At 38.4% G+C, this 9,910-nt stretch overlaps 1 protein-coding gene across 1 annotated transcript; it reads left to right on the top strand.

Annotated features, from left to right (window-relative positions):
* The first annotated feature begins 93 nt into the window (after positions 1-93).
* On the top strand, positions 94-9,059 carry LOC139140137 (tripartite motif-containing protein 55-like). Its single transcript, XM_070709184.1, has 7 exons — positions 94-1,048; positions 1,702-1,797; positions 3,333-3,566; positions 4,200-4,222; positions 5,751-5,872; positions 6,496-6,633; positions 8,160-9,059. The coding sequence occupies exons 1-7, from the start codon at positions 776-778 to the stop codon at positions 8,255-8,257; spliced, it is 984 nt and encodes a 327-aa protein (XP_070565285.1). The 5' UTR covers positions 94-775; the 3' UTR covers positions 8,258-9,059.
* The last annotated feature ends 851 nt before the right edge of the window (positions 9,060-9,910 follow it).

Below are 9,910 nucleotides of genomic sequence, written 5' to 3'. Positions count from 1 at the left end.
ACCAGAACAGCGCCATCACACCCGAGTCCTTTTTCAGTCCATGGTTGTTTGTCTCCTCATCGTCGATTTATTTTTGGAACTTAATGTATTCATAGAAATCCATATCGAAAATCAACAAATATTTTCCATATTTGTCACGCTCAATCGCCACCCTTCGATCAACTTCTTACGTGGCCTACATCAATTCCGTCGTTCAATGGTTGTTGTACTTTTACGATCGCTTATTCTGGTCACGTGCGGAAACCTCCACTTCTTTTTTACGCCATACGCTTTTGTTGACCCGGTTCGATTTATTCATGAAATCATAAACCCCGGTTTCAGGGCCGCCATCTTTTGTGCTCGCAAATAGTGCCTATTCAAGTTTCTGCTCATAGGGTTTGACACCGTAATGGCGGAAGGTTTGCTTTCTCACTTGTCCGAAATCATCGGATGATTATGCCACGCTGCAGGTTCCGTTGGTCGTGGTTGGCGGCCGGAATTACGCATAGATTCATTTGAAATCATCGTACTGGGATAAACCTGTAGGAGACAGGCTCTGTTTGGCTGTTGGAAATCAACCTGGTAGGCCACAGTGAAGAAAGACTGAAACGGCCATAGGTGTTTTGGTGTATTATCCCGCTTCAAGAGAGATTGAAAAACACTCCTGATCAGAGTAATTTTTTTCGAAGTCAAAACTTTTCTCAGGAGGACCCAAAACAATGGCGCTACAGAAAGAGAACTCTTAGAAGACGATTTGACGTGCTGTGTCTGCGCAGAAGTTTTCGAAGACCCGGTCATGTTGCTCTGCGGACACGATCTATGTCGGAAATGCTGCTTGGCCTTGCAGAAACAGGCGGCGTCCAAGAAGCACGCTACAGGTAGATTTTTCTGTCCGGAGTGCCGCGCTGAAATCGTCCTGGACGAACGCGGGATTGATGCCCTTCCTCGCAATTTCCGACTGCAGAGCCTCTGCGATAGGATCCGAAAACTAAATCGTAGCAATTCTATGGACTTGCCAGACATGGAAGATCCGTACTCCACGCTCAGTGTGTCTTACATGAGAAGGAAGGTAGGTAAACTTGAGAAGGAAATGTATACTGCACACAAAAAAGAAAGGTTTCTATTAGACCGTGCTCACCCACCCACCCCTTACTGTTTGTTCTTTCAATTGTATGACAGCTTTTGACCAAAAGCTCTTTCCCTGGGACAGCCTATGCTATTCATACGTGTCGTTTGTCTTTTTGAATGTTCTCTTTCGGCTAGGAGGACAACCACGAAACCGCCAATGAAGTAAACTATATAGTGACCATTTATCCGAAGCCCTTCGCTCGTGTGAACGCGGCATATCGTTTGAAATGTGTCTTTTAGTTTTGACGATATTGCGGCCGTTTTTTGTATGGTGGCATCGCAGCTCTAACGAAACAACGGTCTTTAAAAATACGTCAGACCGTAACGGAACAGGCATTTGTATCGTCACAAACGATGGCTATACAATAGTAAGTAGGCATCGACTCGGTATCTCATCGAGCGGGCGATACTGAATATACACACTCTGTTCACCTCTTCCTCTGGTCGCCATGATATTCCGTATCCTGTTTTGGAGCCCCCCTTTCAACTAACATTCCCTGTTGTCTGTATGGACAATGGCGACGAGAAATAAATGTATTGAGGTCATGTAAGGTGATGCCGTGACGAGTTTGTTTATCTGTCTCTTTGACGCAGGGCAGTGTTATGAGTCACATGGCCGCCCTGGTCGAGAAGATCAAAGAGTTGGAGCGTTTCATAAAATCGCTGGAAGAAAAATGTGAAACAGTGGAGGTAAGGAAATTTTATGTATTTTATCAAAGGCACGATGAATGCACTTTCTCCATGTCCTGTTATGAAGCTGATCCGAATGATCATTCTAGATCTGGGTTTCTTTGCAGAATCGACATAAAATTTATAATTTTCGCGGTTATCTCGTCAAATGTTTTTAAAAAGGGTACATATTCTGTATAGTCACCATCTGGTTAACATTGAAATGAAACTTGGAGTAGCTTAAACTTGAATGATAAATCGTGAACTTTCCACAAACACAATATAATACTAAAAATTATATCCATTACTATAAGTACAAAAGATTAAATTTCCTTCCACGAATGAGATAATTCTTCATGAGAGCATATCATTGCTTTAGGATGTTTGGAATGTAAGTTGTACCCTGGCCTTTTTTTCTCGTTGTGTCCTTGTCTCTAACGCATTGTACAGAGCCCCTACCGTGTCGACGTCGTCAGAACCATTGTACAAAGATAGTTGTGTGCCCTCTAAGGCAACGGCAGTTCATGGATCGATAGATAAAGGCAGTTTGAGTGTGAAACACCTCACTTTTCTGAGAGAGACGTCACAAAACCACACATCTTGGAGACATCTACAATTATAATCGATCACAAAGGCTTCGGATGAGGGTGATGTGTACGACTTATTTTTTTCAAAGACAAAACCTAAAGTAGCTCGTTATTTCTGCTTTACTAAACAAACAAAGAGGTCGAGACGGAGAGATCGAGAGAGCAACACCACGCGATCATGTTCTCAACTCAGACAAGTCATCGACTAATTCAACGACTGCTGTATACGGTTCAACATCAAGTGCATGTTTAGACTTTCTGGATTATGCATAATTACGCGCTAGGTATTTAAAAAATATCCTTAGCAATAGTTCTTATTGCTTTTCCGGCATTACCTCTGAACAGACTTTGTTGCCAGATTTAGATTAAAGTATAAAGACGAGGTAGATTGTTTACTGTCTGCAAGGAGTAATCCATAAGGCATAGCCAGCCCTATATAGACATGAATGTTGGCAGATCGAACTGACGTGAACATTATTTTATAAACAAATGAGAAAAATCATACAACCACATCTGATCGTCTGCTTCTTACTGCAAACTGCAGTTATGCAACTTGTCATATTACAATGTTGATAAAGTAGTTATACAATTCGGTTCCTTAAACCGTTACTTCACACCAGCTTTTCTCACCGTGACAAAAGACCAAACATAATGGTAAGAGAGACTTGGGCTCGGCCTACTTTCGTTTTTGTTAATTTTAATCGCATTTCTCCACTAAATGCGTAACAAATAAAGAGGATAGCTTTGGCACGAGATATTAAATCATCTCCTTTTATCTAAAGCTCATTGATTAAGTGTTTTATAAGCTGTCTTTATCCTCAGCTTAATTACAGCCCACTCGGGAGGCCTACTGGCCGGGGATTTAAGAATCGCATGTTGTTTTCTTGATTCACGCCTAAAGTGTGACAACCAGACCAGAAGATCACGTGATCACCTCTCTAAACGTTGGTTCTCTTTTCTTGTGTACAGAAAAATTGCACCAAGCTGAAAGCAACGATATCCAAAGAGTGCGACTCACTCATGTCTTTATTAGAGCAGAAACGGAAGGTCATGATAACTGACATCGACAAAAGCAAGAACGACCTGACGACCCAGCTACGTCGACAGGTGGTGGTGTACACCAAGGCTTTGGAAGAAGCAAAACGATCTGAGAATAAAGTCAAGGGTGCCATGGAAAGTATGAAACAGAAAGAATTCATTAAGGTAAATAGGTCAATGTCATGTTTGAGTTGCATCACAAATATTGTACAGATCTACACTTGCAGCGACACATCGTTTGGTGGATATTGCTTTAGTTGTCCGGTGTTCAAAATTATAGGTAATTATATCAGTTTAAACCATTACCCATTTACATTTCCCTGTGTAAAAATTCACTTACCCCGTTGGATAGAGAAACACGTGATAAAAGGCTAGAAGAGTGACTGCATGGTACTTATGTATACCGAATGTATACCGATGATATGTGTTCTCAATTATCAAAGAGAATGGTATATTGTTTCCAGAGCCAGGTTTGAGGAAGAATGTCAAACTTTCATTTTCAAAGAGCACTTGAAATGAATCTTGGGGAATGTTGTTGGTTGGAGTCAAACTGCATTGTGGGTGGAAAACAGGTCACCGCTCTCTTCATTGGTATGGGTGAAAAACTGAAGATAGATCAAGTTTCATTGTTGCTTCATTCATAACGACAATAGAAACACTTACAGGGGGTCAACTGGTCGAGACTTCATAATGATCGTTACAAATGTGCGGTGGCATATGATCAAGACGAGTGTTCTGTATATATAGAAAATGGACAACAACTAAGGATTTAGTAAATTACCTTTCTTTCTCTTACAGAACACCAAGTCCCTGGAAGACACGTAAGTTGTCATTTGTTCCTTTAACCCTCTCGTTGATTACTGTGGCCCGTTTAACTACGGATCTACGGACCCGGCTAATTTGGAGTGCATTGCTTACATTTAAAATATATATATATATATATATATATATATATATATATATATATATATATATATATATATATATATATATACATACATACATACATACATACATACATACATACATACATACATACATACATACATACATACATACATACATACATACATACATACATTGTCACTTTGTTGCCTCTCTTATCCTTTCACCACTTATCTAATGCGTTTTGGTGTCAAAGACTTGCCCTCAATCCTTTTTGACCGTATCGAAGACCTCCCGGTACCGTACTGTTTCTTGTGTGAATAGCATAACAGAGGTCACCAACTTTCCCAGCCCTTTGCCTAATCCTTTTCAAGTGGACGAGACATTTGATCGGATAAAGGAGATTAGTGACTTTGCCTTAACAAAGTTCAGCCCAATTTCACTTCAAAGCTATAGGAATGCAGGTCATACAAAAACATGAAAAGCGTTGTTCGGGTCATTTCATTGGATGCCTGTATGCCATAAAGATACAGGCAAAGTCCGATCAAGATCACTGCAGGCTGATAGTCATCTGTACTTGTCTGGCATCTCACCGTGACGCATATACGGACACGTATACTTTGATGACAACGTCAAACCAAGCACAGTTACTTTACAAACAATGCAATAAGCAAAACACAAGACGGTCCGCAGTTTTGGGTAAAGGGGCAGTTCTCATCCCTGTTTATTTTTTGATTAGTTCTTGTTGACGTTGAGTACTTTCATGGTGTTAACCTTTTGTTTCTCATTGAAATGTCTATCAAGTTAGTCAATTTGCTCTAGCTGTAAATGACCTGCCAATTATGTAGTGGACAAATATATACATAATTTGTAATGGTGTTTAACGGCAATACGTGGTTTCTCAGCATTAGGTTACGGGCATACATGGCAATAATAACATTGAAATTAAAAGTAAGATAGTAGTGGGTTTATCAGCTTATAACTGATTTTGTAATATTACAATAGCCGTAATTTCTTCGGTGCATCTGATATTACTATTGTATTTTATTAATCCAACTTGATATAAAATGGAAATGCATATAGTGCAGAGCATGGTGTTGACAAAAAAATAACGATAGATAAAATACAAGGTACTACTGATCACAAAGATTAAAGGCACAGTTCCAGATAACAAACACAGCACTTTGTCGATCAGCAACAGTAAATTTAAAATAATGGCAGTAGCCGTCTCCGCTATGAGATATTCACCTGGTAGAAATTGGTTAAGAATACTGTTTGCTGAGGGCACAAAAGTATTTTTTAAACCTGTTTGTGCGGCACCTAATTGAGTGATATCTAGTACCCGACTTCTTGAAATAACTATTCAGTGGATGAGTTTGTCAGACAATCATACAGTGTAGTTGAAGGTTATTAGATAATTTTGGTATTTAGATGTTTGTTATATTTATACTTGTTGATTTACAGTCTTGACAGCACGGCTGATGGATTACCCGCCTTGACGCCCTCTGTCAGCGATAAATTCGTCATCAGCGTGGACTTCAAAACCTTGAAGGATGAGATGCAGAAACTACGCATTGACGTCAAAGGTGTGGTGTGTTCCTTGTGTGAGAATAATATCATAGCAGATTGCTTGCAGTGTTGTGCTCTGCTGTTCAAACGACTTTTTTAAAGCCTCATTAGCTTATCAATTTGCATTTACTTCATAAGAAATAGCCACCAAATCTTGAGACAGATGTTTTGGATTGCTGTTATTAAGCCTTTTGTCTTTGAAAGTGTCAGCTTTTCAATCCTTGCTGCCGGATTTGGTTGATTCACTCGCTTATAGGTATGTAAATGCGGTGGCCATATTTGAGTTGCAACTCAAATATTACTAGTATTCAGTTGTTAAAATCCAAGAATTGCGTTCCTCGCCAATGTTTATACAACGTTCTGTGGTCAAAATTTGGTAAGCATTTTCACATAAGTTGCACTTGATTTCAAACGGTGAAAAACGCAAAAATGATACAGTTATAACTTACTTTGTTCATTTGGTGTGGAATCACGGTGCAACACAATAATTCACCGAGCGGTCCTTCCGAAGTTCTGTAAAGAATTCGATTATGTACAATAGCGAGCTTCAGTGCATTTACACTGCATGGTTTTTGAAAGTAAATAGTTCGAGTTTTGAGACTCTTGTTGGATAATATCTTTGCTCATTGTATTTTCTAAGACAAACTACGCACTGACGAACACGAGGACAAAAAGCAAGGCAATTCTGTCCATGCATGTGAGGTAACACAACAGACGTCAAAATCCAGCAAAGACGGAGCCAGCCGATCTGCCAATAGAAAATCAAGGAAAGAACGGGGTGAGTTTAATATTTTCCCCTTTATCCCTTTTCTCTCTCTCTCTCTCTCTCTCTCTCTCTCTCTCTCTCTCTCTCTCTCTCTCTCTCTCTCTCTCCTCTGTTGTTTCAATGCAGATAAGGCGTACCATTCTCGCGTGCACTAATAATACGGCACTTCTACATGTTATGATAAACAATGAATAATAATAGTTAGATTTATTATATCGATGGACTAATAATCTATTGGTTGTCACTATTACCAAACACAACCGGCATGAAATGAAACGTAATCAATAACGGATATCGGTAACACTGCTTTTAAAAAGACTATTGGACCGTGGGAACTTAATCATGAGTAAAATAATGGAATTTATTTCATGATATATAAAGGTTATATCACGCCTTTGTCAACAATTTCCAAAACTGGCTGTGCTTCTCCACCAGTCTGGAATCGACTCGGTAACGCAGTAACGCGTTACAAATGAAGTGATCTCCTCAGAAAATATCTTTGCAAGCAATAATTTAAACATGGAATTTCTGATGATAATATGGAAACCTATCATTCGCGCCTTCTGGTTGGCATTGGTTCGTTTTATTTAATTATCGAGCATGGCAGTAGCAAATCCCGGAGAAAAAAATCAGACACACCTCTGTCGGCATAATATCTATTCTAACTTATTATACGAAACAACAACAGCAATTTGCTAAACATTCACACATTATAAAGGGCGTGAATGGAATTTCAAACAAATTTTAAGTCTTAATGTTAATTAAGAAAAACAAAAAAGTCTAATCAGAACTGTTTTCAACTACTTTAACTTTTGATTCTCTGACATATCTAACCTCAATGATATTCTTTATTTCAATGTATCTTTATACACTTTTATTCATGTGTTTTTATTTATGAATGAAAAATCCATGAATGGTTACATTGATGTAGAATAATAAAAGTAAACTAAACCAAACTAACCTAGTTCAAGCAAACCGACCCTTTTAACGAGGTAATCTCGCGAGATTTAGCAACAAAAACTTAAATTTTCATGATATCTTCTATTTCACCAATTATGACCTCTGCAAAGATTGGAAATACATCATCTTTCCTATATGAAAAAATATAAGACGCCCATCAATATAAAAGACATATTTTGAAATTGTATTCTGAGTGTCTCGGAAAATTAAGACGATCCGAGAACCTTATTTCTGAAAGGTCATGTTTCACTAGTGAGTTTTGTAGTTCTATTGATCTATTTCTTCATTTGCGATACGATTTGGAATGTAAGGGGGATAATGACATGAGACGAAAGATATTTTCAGTTTGCCTGATTTTCAGTATAGGATAGAAAAAGTTGTAACTGACAGCATGAAGTTATCACCACTTTCGTCCGAATGTAGACAAATTCACATGATGGACAGCAAGGGACAAAGTAACGTGTTGATTTATTCCACCGTTCAGTATGATCGCCATAAATGGACCCCAAATAGTTCAAAACTGTCCTTTTAGACTTCACTCAAATTTGGTGACCTTTTTTTTCGTTTCATCATTACAGATCAAGGGAAGAGAAAAAGTTCGCTGTCAACGTCAGAGGTCACACCGAAAGACCAGGCAACACCCCAAGAACCTCTGCAATATGAGACAGCAACCTAGAGAAAACCAGAAAAGTAAAACATCCGTCTTTGACGGACTGAAAAGCTAATCTTCCTTACATAAATACTTTCTAAGATGTACAACATTTGTTTTTAGGTTGATAATATCGAAATCTCGTGTGGAAATCTCTCGTATCGAGGATTACAACGATTTTCAACGAGATCAAGAACTACAGGCTGGTCCGGTTCTGCAGTCAACATCGAAAGGTTTTGAAACTAGATATTTGCTACATTAGTGTTTGTTCTAGCGAGGAGCGCTTGGATTAAGTCGGGCAAAGCTCTCTCATTCGATTACTAACCCATCCTCCTAAGCAATGAATAATCTAGTTTTTTTAATTAACTAGGAAAGTTAGTTTTATTTTTCTAGGAATTTGTGTTATGTAGATGCAACTATTATTTAATGATGTATTTTTCATTTGTGGAGGTTGGGTTTATTATATAGCATGGATTTCTCCCGTGAATGTGACCTTATATTTTGATTTGAACTTTGCATAATACTTATCGGCAAACCAAAGATTCATTTTAAAATGTTAGATGTAGAAATTAATTTGTCATCACGAAAAAGATAGAGGATGACACTCCAACGAGTTCTTGCATTAGTTATTTTAGTTAATGATTAACCTCTGCACTGGTAAACATTTTTCACTGGTCACTGTTGCCAAAAGCACACGGTAAGCTTATTTGCTGTGAAATAGTTAGGGTAACCAATGGAACGTTCTTGGAAAAAACTACCTTAAGATTTACATCAAGTTACATATTTTACGTCCAAAAATAAAGACTCACGTGTTTATTTGTAGAATTCATGTCAACGTGCATTCATGTTATTCTTCATCGAAGTGTCAGAAACGCTACTAAGAGAATATATCTAAAACCAGGCCGATAGACAGAATGGAGCAGAAAAAACGCTGATATCGTACTTTATGCAAAAATATATGGAAATTGGCCGCTCTTACCTACAGAGTAAGTTATTCGTGCGCGCTATAATGCCACTACAAATATTTGAGCCAAGGTTGGCTCCTAGGTCGGTATTTCATGTATCAAAAATGGAACAGGGTCCTAATTCAATAATATCGGTGAGAATGCCTGTAGTACACAAATAAATGATTTGTGAGCTCTTTTGCTGGCTGAAAGAGGTTCACGTTCAAGTGACTATGAAATGCATTGTCCCCGATCTTCAAAATTGTTACTTGTTAAAATACGAGCCTCGATTCTTACGTTGGGAACATGAGATGCTTGCATTAAGTGAATATTACTACAATAGCTGAAACTATTGTTTTGCAATCAGCGACCACGTGCAACGGCCTGGTATGAAAAAGTATCGTGCTGCAGTGGTGTAATCAGGTAAAAGCTTTCTCCATACGATCGATAGGGGGCGTTTTGACACCTGTTGCTGCTCATTTACCCCAAAAGCCGCAATTCCGCCCTGCTGTAGCGACATCTGCAAGTGACATAACAAACATCAAATATTTTGAACTCACATTTATCATTGTTGGTCACACGATTGTGTTGTGTAATCTGGTTCGTTAGAACACCGTCAACGACCTTTGTGGTCTGTGATTTTGGATAATATTTTATAGGCATATTTAAATGTATTGGTTTATGTTTAATTTAGTAACATACGACTTACTCTCCATAGATTCTTTTCGACACTTTA

Source organism: Ptychodera flava, chromosome 9, assembly GCF_041260155.1.
Source record: "Ptychodera flava strain L36383 chromosome 9, AS_Pfla_20210202, whole genome shotgun sequence".
NCBI classification, from domain to species: Eukaryota; Metazoa; Hemichordata; class Enteropneusta; family Ptychoderidae; genus Ptychodera; species Ptychodera flava.
The sequence above is the reverse complement of the archived record's forward strand: the minus strand, read 5'-3'. Positions and strand labels throughout refer to the sequence as shown.

Coding starts and splice junctions, on each gene's coding strand:
- LOC139140137 (XM_070709184.1), top strand. CDS start 776: ATGTTGCTCTGCGGACACGATCTATGTCGGAAATGCTGCTTGGCCTTG. Junction 3,567..4,199: donor AACAGAAAGAATTCATTAAG/GTAAATAGGTCA, acceptor TTTCTCTTACAG/AACACCAAGTCCCTGGAAGA. Junction 6,634..8,159: donor AAAATCAAGGAAAGAACGGG/GTGAGTTTAATA, acceptor TCATCATTACAG/ATCAAGGGAAGAGAAAAAGT.